At 38.1% G+C, this 25,000-nt stretch overlaps 3 protein-coding genes across 7 annotated transcripts in view; 1 reads left to right on the top strand and 2 right to left on the bottom strand.

Moving 5' to 3' along the window:
* Positions 1-9,269, bottom strand: part of LOC138056728 (uncharacterized) — a 36,967-nt gene extending 27,698 nt beyond the window's left edge. Inside the window, exons 1-7 of one of the 2 annotated variants that reach the window (XM_068902587.1) lie at positions 9,141-9,269; positions 7,508-7,630; positions 6,283-6,436; positions 5,034-5,168; positions 1,832-2,308; positions 1,169-1,298; positions 577-722 (exon numbers count right to left, since the gene is read on the bottom strand). In XM_068902587.1, coding sequence (XP_068758688.1) covers positions 577-722; positions 1,169-1,298; positions 1,832-2,308; positions 5,034-5,168; positions 6,283-6,436; positions 7,508-7,624 — 1,159 coding nt within the window. In that variant the 5' untranslated portion in view covers positions 7,625-7,630; positions 9,141-9,269. The remainder of the gene's footprint in view (positions 1-576; positions 723-1,168; positions 1,299-1,831; positions 2,309-5,033; positions 5,169-6,282; positions 6,437-7,507; positions 7,631-9,140) is intronic. The other variant, XM_068902588.1, reaches the window with a different exon arrangement.
* Positions 9,270-9,412: 143 nt separating this feature from the next.
* Positions 9,413-16,655, top strand: LOC138056729 (zinc finger protein 235-like). Of its 3 annotated transcripts, XM_068902590.1 has the most exons (4): positions 9,413-9,552; positions 9,883-10,096; positions 10,884-13,405; positions 14,119-16,655. In XM_068902590.1, the coding sequence occupies exons 3-4, from the start codon at positions 13,117-13,119 to the stop codon at positions 15,594-15,596; spliced, it is 1,767 nt and encodes a 588-aa protein (XP_068758691.1). In that variant the 5' UTR covers positions 9,413-9,552; positions 9,883-10,096; positions 10,884-13,116; the 3' UTR covers positions 15,597-16,655. The 3 variants fall into 3 exon arrangements, with proteins under 3 accessions (XP_068758691.1, XP_068758690.1, XP_068758692.1); XM_068902589.1 differs by lacking the exon at positions 9,883-10,096 and having other exon boundaries at positions 9,416-9,552; XM_068902591.1 differs by lacking the exon at positions 9,883-10,096 and having other exon boundaries at positions 9,419-9,552; positions 10,887-13,405.
* A 2,543-nt stretch (positions 16,656-19,198) lies between these two features.
* On the bottom strand, positions 19,199-24,558 carry LOC138056734 (adenosine receptor A3-like). Of its 2 annotated transcripts, none has more exons than XM_068902596.1 (2): positions 24,259-24,558; positions 19,199-20,287 (listed from the first exon to the last, which is right to left on the bottom strand). In XM_068902596.1, the coding sequence occupies exon 2, from the start codon at positions 20,216-20,218 to the stop codon at positions 19,199-19,201; it is 1,020 nt and encodes a 339-aa protein (XP_068758697.1). In that variant the 5' UTR covers positions 20,219-20,287; positions 24,259-24,558. The 2 variants fall into 2 exon arrangements, with proteins under 2 accessions (XP_068758697.1, XP_068758698.1); XM_068902597.1 differs by having other exon boundaries at positions 19,199-20,247.
* Between the last annotated feature and the right edge of the window lie 442 nt (positions 24,559-25,000).

Raw genomic sequence — 25,000 nt, 5'->3', positions numbered from 1 at the left:
TCAGGTAACAATAGTGTAAAGAAATAAATTCTACATAGGCATCTGTTCATGATTGAGACATAAGGTAAATAATGTTCAAGGTTTTATTGAATGAAAAGGGATTTCGGCTCAAGCAGCACTGAGGATTCAATTGTGGGCCTTACCCAGTCAATCTCCCAGCAACAAATTTAATCTTATACAAAGCCATCCAGTCCAATGGAACTGCAAGGCACATGCAACCTTGACCTCTGCCAGAAAATTAATGCTTTAATTCTGTTCCATTTACTGGCAAAACAACATAAAAGAATGGACCAAGAGGGATTCTGGCATGCTCTTGCCTGGTTGTTACAGTTGTACAGTAGGTGTGCCAATGATTATTTCTGTCAGTCACCCAGTCAGACACTGAATGAGACAGTTACATGTAGTTGATAAGCAAGCAGATCAGTCAGTCCGTTCAAACCAGACAGTTTGCCAGTCTCGCCATCCCGTTGTTTCATTGGTCAAAGGAAGAGGTGAAGTAATGGTAACAGAAAATCAACTCTACAATAACTTACACATCAAAGAAAATAGTGTAGAAATCTTTAAATTATTGCAAACCTGTCTGAGATTCATCCACAGCTATCACTTGAACTCTGTACCACGTGTCATCTTCAGAAAACTTTGCACAACAGAAGTCACCCTTTGCAGGGGCTATTGCCAGACTTCCCTTGTAACCTGCAGCTCCTAATCTAGCATAATGCATGCTGAAAACAGAAAAAAAAATCCGAAAGGCAATAATAATCTATTGCTAAATATTTTGTTTTGTTGTTAAGGGGTAATGTTGTCACTGTTCAGTCTACAGCTGTACATTGTATTACCATCTATGTCATGTTTTAGGCCTCTGTGCTTGGCGTAAATAGGGGAGATATCCTCAGGGCTACCAGTAGCTGAAGTGGGCATTATGAGGGGTTGCCTAGTTTTTGCTGCTAGTCTTCAAGAGGTATCAATGTCCTTGTTGGCCTACCATCTCTGTGTGGTTTTAACTCTGTGCTTGGCTAAACAGGGTGTATGACCTCAGTACTTCCTCATGTACAGGGTACATGTACAGTTATAGCTGTTGAGTCATGATGTTAGTTTTCTAGAGGTACTGAATGATTAATTATAACGCAATGTCCTCAGTGTGTAATGTGAGTACAAACGAATCCCTTACCACATTTCTTCCATTAGAAGATCTAACTGAGTTCCAATGGGTTGCACCCACAATTCCCAGGGGCTCACAACTTCAGTGATAATAACATCAAGCTTCTGGCCATTCTTGAAAGGATAAGAGACCAACCGCACTATGGATTAAAAGAAGGTTTGTGAAAACATGTTTCATTATAGGTAAACCTTTGAGCACAAAATTTCTGGATTTTAAAAGTGCATGCTGCATAAAGATCATTCTTCTTGTTTCATACTTGACCAAGTTCAGAGTAATGTTACTTTTCTCGAACAGGAATTCATGGAGGCAGTGTGGCCCAGTGGTTAGGGTGCTTGCCTTGAGATCCTGAGATCCCGGGTTCAAGACCTGCTCTGACCACTTGCTGACTTTGATCCTGGTAGTCCCTGGTTCAACTTCCTAGCTGCACTTGTAAATATAGCCAACTGGTTTGCCTACGGCCAGTTGGGATTCTTAACAGTTGTTGTTATTGTTCTTTTCTGTCGTTTCATTAATTGTGTTTCACTGGCCCTGAAAAGCCCCTAAGGGGAACGGCCAATTAAGTATGTATTGAATTGCATTGTATTGTATTGTATTGTATTGTATTGTATTGAGGCATGGCTAACAATGCAGAGTGGACTGTACAACAGTTTTAGGATCAACATTTACCGGTACCTTTTGATGGTGTGGTGTCAGCTGCCATCTTTGCTTCTCTTGTAGAAATCCTAATGTCTTGAATAATATCAGACAATGCACCAGTAGAGGATGCTGATCCTCTTCTCTTGGAACTCTTTTGTACCCTTGCCAAAACCATATCCTCTGTTGGTGATTGATTAACACATTGTTTAATCGGTTCAACATCAATTAATGAGGATATCACATTAATTCCTTCTTGACTATTTTGAGCTTCATTGGATAAAACATTTGAATTGCAGTTGGCAGGCTCAGTCTTGTCACTACATATCCTAGCATTTGCTGTTGGTGTGTCTGCTGACTGAAGATCCTTTGGTGAGTTGACAACATCATTCTTAGGCCCTGGAAGTTCTTTAGTTGGTGACACTGAAGAGGAACTGGCAGGTTGTGAGGATTCCAAGCTTCCTTGTTCAGTACTCACTGTAATCTCTTTACCCTCACTAAAATTCAATACATCATCTGAAAAGTTTTAAAGGTAAGTCAACTAATTTACATAGATCCATAACATGAAAATGAATAAACTAAAAAAAAAAATTCCATTTTATTAGCTGCTCTACTTTGAGATCTACATGTATCATATTGTTCATAACCTACAAGATCAATGGACATTGGCTAAAAAAGATGCAGTCAGATATAACAAACCATATCCAATAATACCACAAACACCCATGCATACAGCCTCACCATAGCCAAGGTCATAGCTTCCCTTTTACATGTTATAACTAGGTTGTACAGTACCATGCAAAAGTAGGTTGAGAGTCTCTTTCGAGTCTCGATTCTCGGCTCGATCATTGATCCTCATTTCTCATGAGGATCAAGGATCGAGAATCAAGGAAGAACAATAATATTGAGAATCCAGTCGAGAATCGAATCGAGAATTGAGTTGAAGAAATCGAGAAATTAATGAGCTTGTCGCTTGACTGAATCCTCTATAGACTATCAAATAGCACCAAATGCAACTGGGAATATGAATGAAAGATACATTAAAGCCTGCCAAAGTTTTTCGGAGAATGTTGTTTGGAGTAACACAGAAAACTGAGTGACTTTAGTGCTCTTTCGAATCCAGTTTCTATAATTGGGAAAAAATCACAACGAACGACACAATTAGACTGCTAAAAGATCCCTATGTTTCAAAATGTTTCAATGCAATTGTGGAGGAGATAATTATTCTTTGGCCGCATGATCGAAGCGTACTGGACAATCACACAGACTGTAAACAGTCTGACACTATCGAGGTGGTATTTGTTCACTCAGTAGGCTTCTAATCGATAGACTGTGTGATCCACCCCACAATCTAGTTGTAACCTAGCTTTCTAGTGAGAATTACTTCGACAGTTCGGTATTTGCAAGAGAGAAAAGTGTTTGAAAGTGCCACGAGTCAAGATGTCATCACTGCCCATGAGGGAATTTTGCGGTAAAATTAGTTTTGGGTGCTCTTTACATTGGAAGAATTAGCTGGATGCAACTGTTTGGGTAAGAAAGGAAAGATGCCTTTAGACAATGTACATTTGTAAACTACAGAAAACAAAGGTACATTTTAAAGCTGTACCCAAGTCAGGCATCACAGAGGGAAAAAAAACATGTGTCATTGCTATTGATGAAAACGTATGCGTTTGGCGCCACAAAAAGAGTGAAGAAGAGTGACTGTGCTGTTGAGTGCAAGGTGTAGATTTCAGTTCTAGGGTGTTTTTGATGTTAGCTATTTAAGTTTTTTACCTTGTCAATCTACCTTCCTATCTTGGAACTGTCACAATGTAAAGCCATTGAGTAGTTATGAAAATAAAAGTTGATACTTTAATATTGATTTGCCACATCATGTCCCGCTTTCCAAGGCGCAAGCGATTGAGAATGAGAGCGCACTACAAACGGCTTGAGGTTTTCTCAAGTCATCCAACTCCTTTTCTTACGTTCCCAATACTACTATGTATATCTTTTGAAGTAATAGAAATTAATTTTTCTAAGGAAATCAACACCAAGGAGTGAAACCACTTATTTCAATGCTTCTCACCTTTCTCCGATAACCTGCGTAAGATTTGGTAGAGTGACACTCGCATTAGCTTAATTGGTAAAATATTATTTACAAAAAAAGAAGAAGTAGAGAAAAAGAAACAACACCATGTTGCCCTCATACAAACTCCCAACTCGAGTTATCTAAAGTTGCATTGGATGGAACAGCTTTTGCTACACGTACTTCCTCCAGCAAAGAGGCTGTTCTCGGTTCGCTCATAACGCTTGTTGCAAGAAAGAAACCTGATACTGGTGAACAAGTCTAGCACTGAGATGTCTTATTGCTGAATCGATCATTACTATAATTTTCCTTCAGATATGTCCATAAACAGCGTACCTACACTTAAAAGGTTTTATAGTGAGAGTGGGAGAAGTTAATTAATGCATTAATATAATAATTAACTTGATAGCCTTGAGTAGAAAAGCCATTGTTTTTATTTAATTTACTCATGTGGCACGAGTACTTGTTGTTGTTGTTGTTGTTGTTGTTGTTGTCTGTAAAGTTATGACAATAATTTATCATAATTTTGTAATTTGTAATTTTGTAATTTGTCTGCTCTTTTTGAAAGTCAATCAATAAAAATTATTAAAATATATATATATAATTTCCTTCACATGAAGGCTTCATTCCTCATGGCATTGCATTGTAATGTTGAAAGAAGAAATGCTAAAATACATGGAGAATTGAGGAATCACAGTAATGAATTTGCCACTACCTCGTTTTCTTATTAAACAGTTCCTGTTGTTATTTAATCAAGGAGAAACGCTCTCGTGAAAGTTGAATCAAGTACGAATAATTGAAAAGGTTTCACAAGTTTCAGTGATTTTGCAAGAATCGCGTGTGGAGCATCGAGTTGGATTTTGAGTGAATAGAGTCTCAATCCTCTACTCGATTCTTGATCCCTGATTCTCGTGAGGATTGAGTCAAGACTGTCAACTTACTTTTGCATGGTACTGTATGTTGCAAGCACAAGGTTGCTGATGTTAAAGGGAACCACACTAGGATAGGGTTGGCAAAGATTTGAGGGAACTCAGCTTCAGTTCCCTCACCTCAGCATCATTATTTTGATTTCAGATTTAATAATATTGTGGTTTCAGGGAACCATGTAGTGGTAAGTAGTTTGTGATTTTGTCACATTACATGGTAATGAACACATACAGAGTGTAATGCACTTACCGGTATCTCCTTTACTGTGCTCTTCTCTTCTAACCACTTTGCTATCCTCTTTTTCAAATTCATTCTGCTTGGATTTAGCAGCTTTTAGATTTTGGTTTGTTTCTTTATCAGGTTTGCTCTCAGACACTATCTCGTCTACAGGGTAATAACAAAGAAAAAACTTGAATCAAAACTGCTAAAAGCAAGATCATTTTCTTTTATTACCTACTGCATCAGCTTTTGATTGTTGGCACCATCTTGCCATGAGCACAAACTCTATAATTCCCAAGTGCTTATGAATTGGAGTATAAAATTAAACACTAAGTTGGAGGGAACGGTATATAAAAAGGCACAACAAAGATGTACATGTATAATTAACGATTATTCCATGAGTGCGCATTGGATATGAGATAGTAAATAGCCAACGAGGCGTGCAGCGCCGAGTTGGCTATAACCAGTCTCATATCCAACAAATTCGAATGGAATAATTGTTTTATTAAATTCCTTAAACTCCAAAAGTTTGGAAGTACAAAATACCAGCGAAAAAAGGGAGAAAATCCTAGCGAAATCGAAAAAACTTGATGAAGATGCGATGTTGTGTAATACCTGGTGGTCAGACAGACGCAGGCTCATCACAAAAACGTTTCTTACCTTTTCACGTACTTCTAAGCTTCGAAATTGATCCAAACTTGTCGCAAAAACGTTTTCCTTGTACTTTATATCAAGAGAAATTTCGATTTCTGGCGTAAAAAATTTTAGCTTAGCAACGTTTAGCTCAATCATTTACCATATAATTTGGTCAAACTAAGGTATATGAGCTGATAACCGAGATTGAGTGAACCAATCAGAGCACGAGAATTGCATTATCTGAGGTTGAGAATTTAATAACTTTATATATTTGAATAATTTTCCTCACACAAGGTATTTAAAGTGATTCTGGGGAATTCAGATTACATTAAATTTTGTATTTAACTTGGAAGTGATTCATCACAGAACACTACCGGGTATCTCCGCCTATAGCAATAGTATTCTTATTTCCATGTAGTATTCACCTATAAGCAGCCAAAGAGAAACATAATGACTTTCTAGCTGTGATAGAATTTTAATAATTTTTGCGCAAGTACAATTGTATTTTATGACAATGTAAGTTTTCAGCGTCAATATTGTGATATCGTCCTTGGAGCTTCACGGCTTGGTAAATATATCCATAAATAGTCTTCTCCTCTTTGGTGAATAATAATTTTTGTACAATTTAAGGTAATCAACATACCCTGTGTATCTTCTTCTCCAAGAGCAGTCATTGAATCACTCATCAGCAACAGACAGTCAAGGCATTTCTCTAGTTCCTGACTTACTGAGGAATATTTTTGGAAAAATGTCTTGCGGTCTTTCTCTTTAAGGAGTTTCTTGGCAGGAGTAGATGCCTTTGAAAGAACATAACTAATCATCAAGAGGTGGTCACTAATAAAATTAATTTTATGCATACAGACTGCAGTTTGCTTAAGGTAAGTACGTATTGAAAAAGTTTTGCAGCCAGTCAAGCCAGGGTGCCAACCATTGCAGCAAATGGAAATTGTTATTAACAAATTTCATTACTCTTAAGGTAGCTAGCACTTTAATGTGAAACAAACCCATTTGCATAAAGATTAAGACAGTTACTCTTTCAAAGCACATTGTCCATTTTTAGCAACATAAAACTATGTGGTTAATGTCAATTACCCAGACTAAGAGTCCTCCAAGTATTTTACAGCAAGGAGCCCTTTTTTAAGTGGGGTCAATGTAATGTAATGAACTTACACTTGTATGGGCATGTAGACTAATAACAATAAGACAAGCTGGAAGATGGCTTTTCTTTGTGTCTGATTGGATGGAATGTGACTTTGAAATAACGCACATGTACAGCTTTGGCACAATAGCAGTGTGAACTTTAATTCTTTGATATAAATGACCCCAACCACCAGTGCCATTACTTCAGTATTATAATTTGTTTTAATGCCAAAATATTTAATAATGGTCAGAATTATTAGTACTGATACCAGTGTCCCTTGTGTGATCATCAGGCATCATCGTCTTTGTAGACATACTTTATGATACTGTGGCACAATTCTGTTGTGGTTCAAAATTTTTCCAGGTTCAAAAGTCTTTAAACCAGTTCAATTTTGAGTCTCCTTTGTTTCAGATTATAATAATTAATGAATTTTAGACAAAGGAAAATCAAAATTTGAATGGAATGGAACATTTTTAAACCAAGAATTTAAAAATTTAAATCACAATGTATCCAGCTGTTTAACTCCTCTGGCCTGCAGCCTCTTAGCTGTACTACATATCATGTCTTTGTAACCAGTTTAGTCAAACCCAATGTTTCATCCCCTCACTTCCCCCAGGCATTTCAGCAACCAGTGCTGTACCCTGCACATGCTTCACAGCTTTCAGTTTCTTATCACCAGAGAGTGACAGTATTGTACACACAATGTACATAAGTTTTACACATGTACCTCATTGACCATGTCTTTAATAAACTGGCACATATATTCAGATTGTTCCTCAACATTATTTAGTTTTTCCTGTAGTTGCTTTCTTGCATCATCCAAGGGCTTCTTCTTTGATGACATTTTCTCCTAGCAACAAACTAACTTCAGTGAAAGGCATAGACCCTTTCCTATGTAATTAAGCACAGCATAAGTATGCGAAAGGTGTGTGCTACAATCCAATGAAGGTTTTTTAGCCTTTGGGCAGTAACAAACAATATGAAACTGTAAAAAAATCAATAATTTATTGATACAAAATTTCAAAATATTTTTCCTGTGATATCTCAGCTTTTTTTTGCCAGTTTGTTTCCCCTCTACCTCCCCCCAGTAATGCATATAGCCTTGCCAGTCCCTCACCCTTGTTTATACAAATAATTTAGCATTGCTGTTTCCTGCAATAATACAGTCACAAGTACTTGTAGATGGCATGGGAAAACCCTTTAAAAAAACATAACTTTGTGTCCTGTGAAGCTCAGCTATCCAAGATATGAAGGGGTAGTTTCTAAAGAAACTGTACGTTATGCAATAAATTATACATTGGTGAGACAGGTAGACGACTAGGTGACCGATTCCGCGAACACCTTCGCGATGTTGAGAAGAATGACAACGATGCATCTAAGCCAGTCGCTCGCCATTTTAATCTGCCTAACCACTCCAAAAAACACATGGCTATCTGCGGCCTTTCCCTACATCTAGGTACGACGGAAAGCCCCAAGAATCTGGAACAAAAATTCATCTTTCAAATCGGCACCCTTAATCCTCACGGTATTAACGAACGCTTTTCATTTAACTAATATATTCCTACTTTTCACGTTGCCATGTTACCACCAATAGCGTAGCTCCTACTCTACTATAAAAACTACACGTAACCCATAATCCCTCGATTCGCTCTGACGAAGGGCTAACGCTCGAAACGTCAGCTTTTAAAATCTCTGTACGGTGGTCAATTTACATTATCAACTCCGTTGATAAACCAAATTTTTGTATCCAAGATATGGCTTGGCTTTAGAGAAAAGACAGAGAATCATTAACTGATATGTGTTCTCAGACTCTCCATCAAATTTAACCTTTTCCAAAAGATGGTAAAGAAATGTGCTAAAGTGCAAGCCCCATGTGTCACCCAATAATGTTTTTCTCTTTTAAAGCTATTTTTTTAATTTTTCTTTGTCATCTTTGCTTAAATTGTCCCTTATCCTTAAGAAAGACAAGGAAAAAGAGGAAATTTTAAAAGTTAACTTATGCATCTGTGACAAATCAGAGATAATGCACATTAATTGGCTAAGTTCATATTACTTGGAAGAGAAACTTTTCAAAATATAGATGATCTACCAATACCTCAAGAGATTTGCGAGTAGTATTAAAGCTCCAAGTCCAACAAGAATGGGTGCAAATTGGGTTAATAATAATAAGAATAATAATAATAGTAATAAAACGCTAATTAGGGAAAAACGGTATGTTTCGAACTTGCCCTCTACTGGCCAGAAAATGGTGTCAAAAATTAAGGCGAAGTTATGATAATTGAAATATTACGGAAACAATTTATCAGTAAAATGATGACTAAAGGGGTGCAATCAAAGCTTACACGTTCCAAAAGACTCACTTTTTAGCCAATGAACAATGCGAAACGAGCAGTATAACTCACTTTCAATAGAATAATAAAGACCAAATATGCGAACACGCGACATGTGACTTCCCGCGGTAAATTTCAATTCCTGCATGCATCACTTAGCATCCTGGCCTTGGTGAAAAGGGGTCACTGAGCAATATGGGAAGGGGTGGAAGCTATCGTTTTCCTTCGCCACCCCGGGTGATTGGTCTTCTTGCTGTGTTTCTCATAAATATGCTTTAAATTCTCTAGACTCGACCTCTCTACTTTTCCAACATTTCTCTGGACTGTTTTCTGTCGGTTTTGTGTGGCGATTATGTTGTATTTTGCGAGGAATCGACCTTCAGCAGTGTCGATCAGGAGGGAACTCTTGTCCAAAATGGAGGACAGTCGGGAAGCAAACGAGGTATTGTGGCTTTTGTATTTGTATTCATTATCTCCTTTATCGCTTTATTGATGTGCGATCGAAATTTTCCTCACAGCGCTAAATAAAATTATGAAATATCTGGCGAAACCAAGGAGATTCGTTGTAGCCTTTTAGGAGCCATTGTACTTGATGCTTTGTAAACATCAATATCATATTACTGTAGCAAATAAATTTCCGGATGTGGTTGATCTTGAATATCGGGCCATTCATGGTAGTGTAGGTTGTGTTCTTAAAACGATACCCTAAAAATAGAAGACAGATGGCCGGTTATTCTGAGATATTGTTTAATAAATGTCTTTCCTTTTGGAGGAGACTACGATTTTAATGAAATTCACTCAGGATTTGATAACAGAGGGAAAACCAAAATACCTGGAGAAAAATTTAGGAGCAGAGAAGACAAGCAACAAACACAAGTTGCCCAGGTGTTACTCAAATTCTGGGAATTTAGGCCAGGACACATTGTGCCATAGCACCAGCTATGCTATTCAAGAAATGACTTCAATAAGCAACTGTATAAAATTATGTGAGTTATGGTTTTTTATGTCAAATTTAAACCCAATCTACACGAGCAGTTTTTACGTGACAATTTTATCTGTACATGTACATATACATTTATTTGATCAATTATTGATCATGTAGATACATGTAGCAGAACAAATAATAATATTTGCAGATAAGTGGGTCACCAATGCCTTTGGAGGGCAGAGATAAAGTAGAAACAAGGCAAGGTTGCCTGGTTGCTCTCCAATGGCACTTTCTAAGAGGCAGATATTCACCATGTTTTATGTGACGAGTCATCTACACAAGCAATTTTTTGTATATGACAACTTTTATATGTCGCACAAAAGCTAACTCGCCAGCTTTTCAGCAACTACATTTGTCACACAAAAATTGGCAAAATTTCCTCATCTACACGACCAAGTAAAAATTGTGGTTAAAAAGGTTGCTCGACCAAACAAAAATTGTTGCACAAAAGTTGTCACATGAAAATTTCTCTTGTAGACAGGGCTTTTATGATAAAAATGAACTTTTATTTAAGTGTCAAGTTCTTTAGCCGTGGGACATTATTAATTTTATTGTGCATGTTGTTCAAATTTTTCCTTGATTTAAAATTTTTCAAACCAGTTCAACTTTGATTTTTCTTTGTCTATTTTTGAGTCATTATCATAAATGTAATCTGAAACAAAGGAAAATGAAAATTGAACTGGTTTAAAAAAGTTTGAACCAAGAAATAAGTTGAACCACAACATACGCTGTACATAAAAATCAATGTACGTGTAACTGAAATAAATCAAATGTTGGTTTTTGAGGAGAAAGAAAAAGTGTATTACCCTTGCAAAAACCTCTCAGAGCAGAGCAAAGGGTCTCCAGCAGAACCAGGAAACATGCCATCTTCAGGTAAACTTTTAAATTTGAATGTTATCCTTTTTTTTCCTGCTGAACCTAAAACTTAACCCAAATAAAATTAATGGGGTGCTGGGGGTGCCGTTGCCCACAGACAATGCCAAAATCTAGTGGTATTTTGACCTTGCTAAGTACATTACATATTTTGAAAAATCCTGCTCAACCTGAGTGATGATTGCAAGCACTAAAAGGTCTTACATTCAATGACGTTGAGTGGCTTGTACCCTCACACACATGATGAAAATATGAAGTTCATCAAGAAATTAGCGATCATAGTGCCAGTTCTGAGATAAATAATAATATTATTCTATGAAATTGAGGTGAATACACGTAGTGGCCGAAAATTTACGGAGCCGCGAAACGGGGAGGTAAATATTCTGCTGCTATTCACCAAGATTGAAAAGAACAATATTTTTTTTAATATAATATTATACACACACAAAGTGATCTCAACATTTGCAGAAGTAAACCTTTGAAAGTTGATTTAATTGACATCTTAATTCACGTGCGGAAAACTTGCAGTGCAAAGCATGCACAAGAGTGTTTACGGAAGCTTCAGACATGGCAGATCTAAATAGCCCCTTCGTTAAAATCCTCGTCACAAACTAGCAAAATGATCATTATTTTGCAATCTTAAGTCAGCTTGTTAAAACATTTTCACTGTCAACAGCGGCTCTAAGAGGTGAGCATTGCTTTGTTATAATACGACCCATCTTGATTTCTTGCAGCCATTTACAGAACTTACTTTTACCTTTGTTTAATTCCTTTATCTCCATTTCCTCAATTTCGGTACCAAATTCAATTTGCTGGAAAAACCAGTGTACAAAATAGAATTACGCAGAGTGAAACATATACATGTAATTTGTTACAGTGTAGCATGAAGATTGTTTAATTTTTAGCATTAATTATTTGGAAAAATGAAGGCAAAGACTGGTTGGCAAAAATATGAAGTCTTCTCTTACCTTTGAAAACTTTCAAGCCAAATTGTGGCCCTCTTTGTATTCTCTTGTACAGCATCATCTTGTATTCACAATATTTTGGATTCAGAAATGCTGGCGAAATGTGAGTTCATGCCGGCCATTAATTTTTCTTTTTGTTTTGGATCATACCTTGTTGACTCTTTTCATACAATGGCCATGTTGAGTCCCAAGGGACTAGAAACTTTTGTTTTTTTGCATCGTATACCTCGTTTCCAAACACATTAACTTGAGGCTCAGCCTATGAAATCTACATGTATTGTCTCTGGCCAACATCGGTCCTCGTGTGATAAGGGTCCATTGACTCCATAGGGAGTGAATCATGCTCAATTACTCCGAGATAGCAAACCAATCAGATTGCTTGAAACACAAAGATCACTGAGTGAGTATGTATTAATTATTATTATTCCATTAAAGAGCTAATCGTGCGCACAATGTGACAGCTCTGACACAGGTCTAGCACCAATTGCTATTAAAATGAACAGCCCATATTGCATTTGCATGTTTGTGTACATTGTGTATGAGCTTTGTGCATTGAAAACCACATGATTGGATTGACTGAAGAATTTATGTCTTCAGTTCAGTAGTGCACAAGGAGCTTCACCATGCTCGGTCTCCCTCACAACAAACCTTTGTGGGAGCCATTGCTGATGTGTGCCCTTTCATAACTGTGTTCCCTTAGCACTCACTGTACATGACTTGCATTTTGAAATACAACAATTAAATTATTCCTGTTTAATTAAACACAGGTATTGTTCGAATTGGCATATCTCCAGCAAGGCCTTGCACATTGAATTCCCTTCTCCCTGGGTGCAGAAAATGATCAAGTGCCAGGGTTTTGGCTTGGTGGGTGGATGTTTGAGTTTGAATTGACTGCTGCACAGCTCATAGCAGCACCATTGATAAGAAAATATGGTAACCCATCTGTGTGAGGAAATTTGGTTTTGGTCACTGTACGACGGGATGTCCACCCCTCCATGTATGCCAATGTGAAACTTCAAAAGTTACATGCACACGTACATCATACATGAATTGAATCCTAGGACAGGACTCCAAACAGTACTTGAATCATCTAAAATTTTATTCTTCTTTAGATGACGAACAAGATGTTCACTACTGTGGTCGATGCAAACTATCATTCACTGATCTCTCAGATTACTTCATGCACAAAGCAAACAAAGCCTGTCGTGATACAAACAAAAGCACTTTAAAAGAGGTTGTTGAAAAGCTTCCTATCAGTTTGAACGACAAGTTTCCAGAGATATCAAAAGAACAATGCTGTGAAGGGGCAGATGGTTCTTCAGCTGACAACTGTAAGATAACAAAAGATGATGTGGTAACTGTTGAGAATACAGCATCATTGGCAAAGAGAGTGGAGGTCCAATTCCTTGACCCACTGCTTGACATTGAACCAACTGAGGTTCTTAATTCCACAGATGGAGAGAAATCCAGTGAGTTGATTAATTACATGTATGAAAAATAATTAATTCAAAGCTATTGCTTTTTGTCCATAACATAATCATGCACTTTACAGATACATGTGTATCTCTCCCAGCAGTTTTACTTTCAGAATTTTTTCTGCTATCATTGTTTTAGTTGTATCCAGGGGGTTTTATGGTGGGTCAAGGAAAACCCTAAAAAGACTTATTGATAAATACAACTGGTTACATCTTCAAATATTGGGGAGCTTATGGAACAAATACATTGAGGGCTGTGGGGACATACATTTCAACATGTACATGTTATCATAATACTTATGTATTGTAATCGTGTGTGGTCTCAGTACATTTTGGCAATGAACCCAAGCCTTATGGTGCAATAACTGTCCAGGAATTACATACAGCATATTAGTTTGAACAGGGTAATAGTTTGAACAGTTATTTGCAAATTCATCTCCCCAAGGTTATTTCACATTGATGCTTAGCAGAAGACAGGGCGCCGGAAAGACATGCACAAAAGTGTAAAACGCACATGCTAAACATGCAAATCGATCCATTGTTCCCTCTTTTCACAGCAGAATGGTTGTGGTCAGCATTTGTCATTGTCACTGTCCTTTGCTCTTTTTTGCCTGCATTGCTTTGTTAGCCCTGACAATAAAAATGATGAAATATGAAAAGCCACCTCCCAGGATTAAAAGCTAATAAATCAACACCTCTATTAACAGGTAAACCACCAAAGAGACACAAGAGAAAAAATTCACATCCCAAAACCACAAGAAAGCGAAAATCTTCATCATCCACAACATCTCCTGGGACAGAGAAAATAAAGGAAGCAGGGGACAAAAAAACAACTAAAACAAGCGATGGATCTGTTTCTGTCCACATTCCAGAATCCCAACTGGTTCATTTGAATTCCACTTCATCAACATCATCTTCTTCACCTGCTGGTGTTGTTGTGCGCAAACAAGGTGCCACCAGTGTATTTGTCCCCATATACCTCAACCAGTCATCCAAGGTGTACAAGTGTCAGCGGTGTCCTGCTGTTTTTAAAACTCTTGATGAGAAAGAAGATCATTGCAAGCTCCATAAAAAGGATTTCAAATGCACTTTGTGCTCGAAGAGTTTCTTCACCATAAGTGGCTTTGAACAGCATCGGTTGGTGGAGTCTCATTCTCATCTATGTGATGAATGCGGAAAAGTTTTCACCAGCACTGTGCAGTTGAAGAAACATAAGACCACTCACTCAACAGACAGGCCTTTTGCTTGTGATCAATGTGCTAAAACTTTTTGTTCTGCCGCGAATCTCAGGTCTCATACACGGACAGTGCATGCCACTGAGAAGCGCCACAAGTGTCCTGAATGCGGAAAAGCGTTTGCCCGAAAGGATAAAATGAAGAGGCATTCCTTAATCCATTACCCTGATACACGACCCACTTTCCTGTGCCCTTTTCGCAGTCACACTGGGTGCATGAAGACCTTTTATCGTGAGGACAAACTAAAGCGTCACCTTTTCACACATTCAAAGGATAAACCATTTAAATGTGATCAGTGTAACAAGGGATATGCACGACGGGATAACTTAAACGACCACATGCGCATCCACACTGGGAATTACACCCACATTTGTGAAATTTGTAAGAAAGGTTTCCTTGGACCACACAAACTGAAAAAACACATGAAATCTGTACACAAGCAGATTGAACCCAATGTAGAATCATTTGTTACTTCACGTGAGCATCCGCCAACCATGGTTCCGTTGGATTCCCACAGTCTTCCTCTCATGACAGCTTGCGAATCCACATCACAGTCTAACACTGTTGCCACGCAGTCCTTGGGTGAGGAGGACCCTGAGGCCTTGTCACCTGGTGTGCCCTTAGAAGATGATGCTGAAGCATTTGATATTTCGGTGTCCGAGAGTGAAGCTGAGGGAATGTCAGGGGATGAAGAGCACCAAGTCAACAAGGCTGGACCAACACCAATTACCTCACAGCCAGCTACATCCCAAGCACATGATTCTGCTACCGTACCACACATGGTGGCATCTCATGGTCCAGTGCCTCGCACTCGACCAGTGCCAAGAGCCAGCGCAGCCCCTCACACATTTATGCCACCACCTTTGCCAATTGGTCTTCATGCCTCTGCAGAGATGATGGCCTTTAGTCAGGAGCTTTTTAATATAGTTTGTCATCAAAAGATTGGATGACTTGATCAGAACTGTACTAAAATATGGCCAAGAACTATTTACAAGTACATTATAATAATCCCAAAAAAAGCAATATTGTGGAGCCAAAAAAAAGAAACATTATTATGTCTTTTAATCCAGACTTTATGACTTGGGACTGTGCACACTTGACCCCAACTACATTTTAGTATGGTAGAGTATTTTATGGTTTCTTGCAGTTGCTACTAGTATTCCAAAGCACAAGGTGTCGGTTGTTCAAAAGGTGAACAACCTCCGTGTGACTTGCTCACCCGCTATCCACCGGATAAACACTAACAAACCCGATTTAGTTATCAAGTGGATAGCACTATCCAACCTTCAAACAACTGGGCAAGGTCTCTTGTACCAATTACAGCTGTCAAAAAAATAAGAAGAATATTTCTTCCGCTTTCCAGATGAACCTACCTGTAGTGCTCAAGCCGTGGTCTCTGACATTAAACATTATTATTCTTATGGTATAAATAATTATTATTTTGAAAGTCCTATTGAAAGGGAACATTTTTAGTACTTTGACTAGAATATGATTGATACCTATTTGACTAAAATTTAGGCAAATGTAATGAAAATCATGAGTTGAGGGTTCTGGGTCTGTTGACATGGCAAGGTAATAGAGGTTTCCAATTGAGTGTTGTAAAAGAAATACCAAAGTAATTACTTCGACCAATCACAACAGGTGCTAGCAGCGCAATGAACCAATCCAAATGCATACAGCCAATTCCGTGTGACGTGCACAAAGCTCGTGAAAAATGGCGCGTTCAAATCGCAATTGGTTTTCCTTTTCATTGGTTAATAAATTGACGGGAGATTTTTAAACCAATCACCTAGCGTAGCAATTTCAATCGCGTAGTAATTATTTTCATCGGTCATTTGTGGAATAATTTTGTATGATGTGGCCATCAGAGTTTCCATTGATGCTTTTAATCATTCGCTATCCTTTGTTTTTCGCCTTGTGAAAACTAGACCAAACCCGCTTACCTAGCACACGAGTTCTGCTAATTAGGAATAGTAAAAATAAAATTAAAATAAAGCAGATCAAGTCAGTTAATTGTTTTTTTTTTATGTGAAGAGAAGGGAAAAAAACCTCCAAAGAAGGCAAAGAACAAACATCATTGACCCACGTGGCACTAAGTTGCAATGCTCTCACCACGGTACCAACTCTGCTCCCCTAATACATAGACAAGTCATTCAAAGAAGGGTTAATTTACCTGTAGGGTTAAGGATCAATGATACCTATTTGTGTAGTGTGCACATGAACCTATATTTTAATCAAATTTAGTCCTGAGCGGAATGAGCAAATTCTGTTTTCAACAATTCATCTCGGGCTGTCTTAAGGCGCTGTTACACTGTGAAATGTTTCGTACAACTTGTCTCGCAATGTTTTGGGGACATTATGACGGGACAAGTAGTACGAAACATTCAAAATCGTTGCGAGACAAATTGCAAGATCCGTTGCCGAAAGTAGAATTAAGTTCTCTTTTCGTGCAACTTTTCTCGCAACGATTTTGTTCGTTGCAGGGTATTTTACACTGAAATGTTTTGTGCAACTTGTCCCGCCACAATGTCACCAAAACATTGCGAGACAAGTTGCACGAAACATTTCACAGTGTAGCAGCGCCTTCAGACGTTTGTCAGCTTTTTCTACAAGACTGGTTCTTACTTATATTAGGCATTCTGGATGCAACGTTCCCGTTGAAGCAATAATTACTTGATTTTAAAATCATTTTAAATAAATCTAGACACTGGGTTTATGTTATACCTAACCTACCCTAACCCCTTTTTATGACTGGACTGGAAGGAAGGCAAATCTCTAACAATTTTATTTTATTTTATTTTATTTTATTTTATTTTATTCAATGAAAGGGATGGATACCACAGGTTATCCCCGTCGAGGATATCCTCCCCCAGCCGGATGTAAACCGGAGTACCCGGAGGAAAACCCTTTATCTTATTGTCCGAATAGGTCCATATATTTTTAATGTAAGAAAACAGAAATAAGTATTAGTAAGTGCAAATTAGATACGAAGCTATGCGAAAAAGTTAAGAAAACACTGATTGAACAATACAGAAAAAAAAAAGAGTGGATTTATCCTTTCTCTCCTTCCTCATTCTCAGACCTCTTGAAGTCTTTGGGAAATCCTCGCCCAGCCACTCCTATTCATATCAATATGGTTGCATTGAACACCATCCTTTCGTGGCGGAACATTCTTTGACGTTGAATATTGCGTTAAAAAACAAATCGAATGTGGTTCAAATTTGTTGTGGACTCACGAGGCGCGTTTTGACCTCTGTGACGTTAATAAGAGCACAGAATGTGATTCAGCGTTGAACCACATTCGAATTGTTAAATTTATTTTTATCACCTAAGTGTGCATTAACCACATAATCTCAAATTTGGATATTTCACCTCGTTGGTATGTACAAACGTGCAAAACGCACGTGGAAAGCCTTTTAATTGGGCTAGTCTGAAATGTTTCCTTTACCTCTAGTGCGGCGCGAGCTTGCCTTAAGGCTCAGTAATACGGGCAACACTTTCGTGTAACTTGACGCGCAACAATGTTGCGTTGCTAGTTGAGATGGTTTGTTGCGCTTGTTACCACCTTCTTGCGCAACAAATTTTTATGTCGCAGAAAAGTAAAAGCGACGTCTACTTTTTTCAACAAAATGATTTGTTGCGCAAGAAGAACAAACCATCTCAACTTAGGTACAACGCAACATTGTTGCTGGACAAGTTGCACGAAAAATGTTGCCCGTATTACTGAGCCTTTAAGCCTTGCCTTAACGGAAAGTGTTTGGCGATCAAACAACATCAAACATTGGTGACCAAACATTTTCACCGTTTGGCACCTTGTTTGCTGCTGTTTGATCGTGTTTGATAAAATTTGAAAGCCATCAAACATTCGATCAAACGACTTTAAAAATTTCCTTTGTTCCCGAGTTTGATGGGCGAATGTTGTTCGTTTGGCCAGCCGTATCAAACATGTTTGGCGCGTGCATCTCAGTCGCTTACATCCGCGTGGTTTTTACGTATTTGTGACCGATAGTTCTTTGCTTGTGGAGTGTGATTTGAGTTTGATCAAACATGTTTTTACCGTTTGGCCCCTCACTTCAACATCAGCATTTTTGGTCACCAAACAATGTTGTGATGTTGTTTAAACGCCAAACATTTCCTGTTTGTCCAGGCCCTAAACCATTTCATGAATTTGTTCTCTTGTTTGATGGGCGACGCTTTGTTCGTTTGATCAAACATGTTTGGCGCGCGCAGGCGTACCACGCTTGCTCAGCCACTTGTATCCACGTGTTGTTTACGTATTTCTGACCCATATGTTTGTTCTGAGTCAGATCAAACATGTTTTAACCGTTTGATCTTGATGTTTGTTGTTGCTAAGTCGCCTAACATTTTTCACTTGGACAGGCCTTCAATTAATGCGCTCGGTTCCCGGCCCGTAATGGGATCGGAGAAAAGGGTGAAACATTCTCTTCAGCTGACTTTCAGTTCTCATGTTTGATCTGGTTTCGTAGAACCTGGGCGCACACGTCCTGGGCTGAAATATCACATCGCAGTTGGTGTCTTTTGGCCAAACTAGCTAAACCAATGAGGACTTCATAAGGGAGGTACGAGATAACTCTGAGTTGACTTGCTTTGATATTTTTCGTCTCAGGAAAGCAGCTTTGCGAAAGTCAGGCTTTCCTAGGATGTACAAACACGGATTGATGAAGGAGTTACACATTCGCAACGAGTAGAGTAGATATATCGTAACATCGCTCAGATTAAGCTGGAAAAATTCAGCATGAAGGATTGATTCAACGCGCAACAAAGAGAATGGTACCCAACAGACAAGAAAAACCAGTAGCATAAATAAAAAGAGTGCTGCAACTTTCCATTCGCGTTTTCTGCATCTCTGTGTCTCTTGCCATCCGGGCGTGTTGTATTTCTGAATGTTCTCGGTCTGTCTGAGAACTTCGTAAAAGATATGCGCATACGAAAAAGCCATAAACACAACAGGAATACCAATAAATGCCACTAAGCGAAAGATGTCGTAGATAACAAAGTTCCTTCCGGTTTCCATATCGTAGTCATCTCGGGCATCTTGGGTGAGATCAATCCACGCTAGCTGAATTAGTGCCATGAAGACGGAGACAAACCATATCAAAGCTATAACGATCCAACCTCGTCGCTTAGTAACCCAATTCTCGTAATGCAACGCGAAAATAATGCAGATATAACGGTCGATTGTCATCACCAATATATGCAAGAGAGTGGACACAGAGGTAAAAATGATCACAATCATGTCAGCTGTACAGAAGCTTGTTATACGTGTGATGTTACAGGACAGATAAAGAGGAATTGAAATGACTCCAGTACAGAGATCGGACGTGGCCAGACTGGCCAAGATAAAGTTTGTCACCGTTTGCAGATTTTGCCTCTTAACGACCAATACAATGACCCAAGAATTTAAGGCAACAATCAAAATGGCGATGATAATTGGCGGTACTTCGGCCTGCGCCCTAAAAATTGGCGCGTAATCCTCATCTTCTTTGTGCGGGCCTGTTGCTGTCGGAACCGAAGCGTTTGAGCTGTTTGATAGGTTCATTGTCGCCATCATATCACTCTCCAGTAGTCACTTAAGGCAAACTGCAAAAGCAATACAGGATAATTTCCTTTCAGTAACAACCTGAAAAGAAATGAAGGCGCAAACTGCGAGCTCAACTTTAAGGTTTAAACTGTGACGCACTCAAGGCCACTGGCATAATTAATGGCACAAACGCAGTCTTCTTTAAACTTGGTACGGGGTGAAATGCCTTTATGCTAGGGGGTGGTACACTGATCGTTTGAGAAAACTGCTTCATTGACTGGTTTGCATAGACGGGACACTTTCACCTGATAGCTAAATATAATTTCCCTCTTTCCCCAGAAAGAGCGTTCTTGCAGGCTAACTTTTCTTAGGTTAATTTCGTGGGGAGATGTTCAGTGTTAAAGCCCTGTCCCCTTCCCTCCTGCGTTTGCGTAGGATCGTGAACACTATTCAAATAATCTGACGCTTTTATTCTTAGGAGCATTGGTTGCTAAGAAAAGCCATGATTTGGTTTGCTTTTCGTGAAAGACCACATTAAATATTGACACATACCATAAAGGCCTTTCAGTTCTACTACCGTGATATTAAAATCGTTAAAAGCCTTGTTAAATACAATTACGGGCGAATGTTTCGTTATGTATTTGCCATGAACTAGAGAGCTTAAAAGGTCCACTGGTACCCAGTGGAAATGACCGTATAAGATGCAAAATATGGGCGATTTGAAACCCTTATCCTTAACCGAAAAAAGAAGAAATAGTGAAGTAGAACGACGTCTTCGTTGTGCGCTACATTCTCTGAAAACCTGGGGAGAACAAAGATTCATTGCACAGTAACCTATCCTCTCTTTCATCATCATCACTAACATTTTACGCAATTTAGTCGGATATATTTCCTGTCTTCCTTGCTATATTATTTGAATTTCCATTCGTTAGTACAAGTCACCCCTGCCTGAATACATCATTTTGCAGGTCAGAACAAAGATTAATCAAATTCAGTTATTTCTTTAATTTGAGAGAAAGGAAGGGCAAATATTGATTTACTAATGCAAAGACAATCCAAGGAAAAGCCTTAGGTTTTTACGGTAAACATTTTTGTCACTGTGGTAAAATCTTAAAAGGAAATGGAGCGTCTTTCAGTTATCCCTCGATTTTAAGAGAAAATTCATGAAACTGGTTTCTGACAATAAAAGGGAATAAGGTAAAATTGTAGTATTTCTGGGCACTGGTTTCCCATGGTAATTTGCGCCCTTTTTTTTTCCAGGGGAAAAAAAGCTGGAACTAATGTTATGGAATCATTTATTTATATTTTCTTGATCAAGTTGACAGAAGTAATGTTGTGGTATTTGTCAAGACAAACATGGCACCATTAAGGTTTACGGCAGCTGTACAATTGTCAGAAAAGTCTTCCCCCTTTTTGGAAATTTATTCATGCAACATCCCCTGGAAATGGGCAAGACAAACCGGATTCAAACTTTGGAGGAGCTTTTTCGAATTAAACTTGAAGGTTTCTTGCATGTTCAATACTGAAGAATTATCCCGTGTGTGTGAAAACGATTTACCACATAGCCAACAAGGAGAGTAGCACCGAGTTGGCTCTGACCAATCTCACATCCAAACAACGATTGCGGAATGATTAGTAGAATTTTAATATTGTTTACACGTTTGTATACTTTGGAAATTTCGCTTACCCCTGCATTTTTTTTAAGCTTTGCGCTATCATACGGGATGCGAGCGATAAGAAAGATAGTGTGCTACAAATGCAATATCCAATGTTAAAAGATAGTCCTTTTCACGCTCTCTGGTTGGTAAACTAGGCCATTTACTAACGGAGTCAGAGAGTACATGTGGTTGCCAAAGAAACAAAATTACTTACCGAGATCGTAATCGCTTCACTGAGTTTTCGTCCGTATAATTTTTTCTAGCCTCGATACCGTCTGTGCATTTCGATTTACTTTCGAAGAACATTCAAGGATATGATGAAAAAAAGCACTGAAATAGTGCGAAAAAAATGTTGACAATTTCTGCGCGGGCGCACGGTTAAGCTATTCTCATCTTTAGCCTCAGTACATCCTGCTCTAAAATGAAAATGTAATTACTCTTTTTGTAATTATTTTTTTTGCCGAACCACTCAAGATTTAGGTATATAAGTTTGATGCAGTTTTCGGTTAATAAAATACTTAAACCTGTTTTCAATTTACAATCTTCCAGGATTTAAGCGAGTTGTGCAACAGATCTAAAAGAAAGTAAGCCCCTGAATCCTGTCCTATAATTAAACTAATATAGCCCAAGGATATGAAAAGTTTTACATATGTGCGTAATAGAATGAACATGAAGGTCCAAGATTACAAGTGAAAATAAGGTTATTTGAGGCGAAGGGTGGTTTCATCGCATAACTTTTAAATATCTTTTTTTTTACCAGTCCAAACGACGAAGAATGCATTTGGACATAGATAATCGAGGGACTGGTTCTGAAACCTTAAACATGAACTTCAAAAGCGAGAACAGTATTGTCGCAATAGATGTTGAATTGACCGTGACAGTACACAATCTTTTGTTTTCGCTGCACACGTCTTCACAAATTAGTTTCGCAAAATTTAATCGAAAGATTTCATCGGTTATCTTCTCGAAAAAAAGTGTGTTTTATGCACTGTCAAGGCCAAAGATACAGAAAAAACGTGAAACAAATAGACTTGTCGAGTTTCATAGCCATCTCCAAGCATTGATGTTAACAAAATGGCGTTCTGGGTCGTGTGAAAAGAGTATGTTAAAAATGTATCAGTTTAAATAGGTGGTAAAATTTTGTTTCGACAGATAATGTTAGTTCGATTGGTCCTAGCTTTGATCCTAGCCATTTTTGTCAAATACAGTTCGATTACAAACAAATAACAATGCATGCACAAGACAGATGGCAAATTTTGTGACTCCTGCTCCGTACAGCAGTGAATTCTGGTCGCTGGGCAGTGCATTCTGGTCGCAAGCGCGGTCCATTAAGGTAAAAAGCCAACGAAGCCAAGAACATCGAGAGTTTGCACATTATACACCCTTTTTATAAGAACCTTCAGGCTGAGATTAACCAATCAAGACTGAACGTACTACGAACACAACCCATGCTGAGAGTTAGTTCAAGAACGTCTTTATTTTGCATCATTTGTTTTTTGTTGTTTGTGAGCAGAATAAATAAAGATAAGAAAAAGGAATACCACAGCATAGCAGGACAACTAACGCAAGATACCTAGAGACATATTTTGACATTAACAATGAGGTTTTCTTGTTGCAGGATACTACAGAGCAAATCGACTAACTCAATGTTCTACCGGCCAATTCAAACCCTTTAGAAATAAATGAACACTTTGTTCCATGTATTGCCATATCATTTAAATGCTACATTGTAATGCAAGTGCAATACACAAAGAATCTTAACCCCAAGAGATTTGAATTGGGTACCGTGAAAATTTGAGTTAGTAGGAACAACTCAATTTGTAGACGAACTTAGTATACCACAAGGTCAAGCCTCAGCCCCAAAATTAGACATTGTTACAAACAAATAGCATATATATATATATATATTTTTTTTTTTTGTTTAAATTCTGTTAATGTTAGTGCTAGCTCGCTTCGCTCGTTCCGCAGCAAAAATAACACTGAATTGATGAAAATGAACATAACGGCCATGTTGACGAATTTGTCTGATGAACAAGCATTAGGTTACTATAAATACGCGTTCAGAATTATTGATACAAATCGCTTCAAATGGCCCATAGCCTGACGGTATACGTAGTGAAAAACAAGTAGAAAGCATCGTTCCGGATAAAACTTAAGCGGGGAAAAAGGACTTTGAGCATAATTACAGTGTTGTTGTTAAATATTAAATGCATATGTTATTTTTGATCATTTAACAGAGAGTTTGAAGCCGACTTTGACTCGGAACACACCAACAGTTGAAATGATTCAGTTCTTCTCACAGACTTGATTCGGCTCTGGAGACAACAAATCATTTGCACCTTAGGTAAAAGCTTTTAGGACTAACTTATAAAAAAAATCTATTTAATCCTTTTCTTAGTTTTTAAATAATACCTTTTTGTGCAGCCTTGACAAGTTGGTAAATCGAGCACTATTGAATATTGGGTTCTTAGCTCTCGTATTTCCTGACCTTCATACGACCAAGTGGGTTGGCTTGTAAATATGCCTTTCTTTATCGCAAACGTTTGTCACTGAAAAACAAAAGAAGCAAATAAAATAAAGAAAATAATTACAGTCCTGCAGGAAATAGTGGTGTCAATAAATAGTAATTTCCTTTCCATGGTTATTACGGATCCTCGAAAAATGAAAAAAAAAAAAAAAAGAAAAAGATCAGCACCACAATCGTTGTCGGCCGACTTTCATGTTTCAAAAATCTTAATTTTGCCTGCATTCACTGCATTGGTCTATGAAACTGACCCAGTTTTTGAGCATTTGAGAATGCATTGCCGGGAAAAAAATTAATGAACCTCACCTTTCTGCTATTTTTTCAAACTTAAACAAACACAGCTATTCCTTCTCATTTCAGTGTTTATCAGATGATTGGCCGAATCTGGCAGTTTTCTTTCCTTTTCCAATTAATTAACTGCAAAGAGACGAAGTACAGCAAAGAAATGTAGATATAGTGTAGCCCTTCCAATTGTAACTGTATCAAAGCACGAATGAATAAATTCGAGTATGCCACGATGATATTGAAATATTGGAATTTTAATTTCCCTAAATTAGATGTTCCAAATTAACGAAGATAAAGTGAAGTTGAAGTAATGATTATCAATTTTGAAGCGCGTTTTTCAAAACG

This window comes from Montipora capricornis, chromosome 7 (genome assembly GCF_036669925.1).
Source record: "Montipora capricornis isolate CH-2021 chromosome 7, ASM3666992v2, whole genome shotgun sequence".
Taxonomy (NCBI): Eukaryota; Metazoa; Cnidaria; class Anthozoa; order Scleractinia; family Acroporidae; genus Montipora; species Montipora capricornis.
Note: the sequence above shows the minus strand (reverse complement) of the source record. Positions and strands in the feature narration are given on the sequence as shown.

Excerpts from the sequence above, each read along its gene's own strand:
- LOC138056734 (XM_068902596.1), bottom strand. The coding sequence starts at position 20,218 with ATGATGGCGACAATGAACCTATCAAACAGCTCAAACGCTTCGGTTCCG.
- LOC138056729 (XM_068902590.1), top strand. The coding sequence starts at position 13,117 with ATGCACAAAGCAAACAAAGCCTGTCGTGATACAAACAAAAGCACTTTA. Across the intron at positions 13,406-14,118 it reads CACAGATGGAGAGAAATCCA|GTAAACCACCAAAGAGACAC; the intron begins GTGAGTTGATTA and ends CTCTATTAACAG.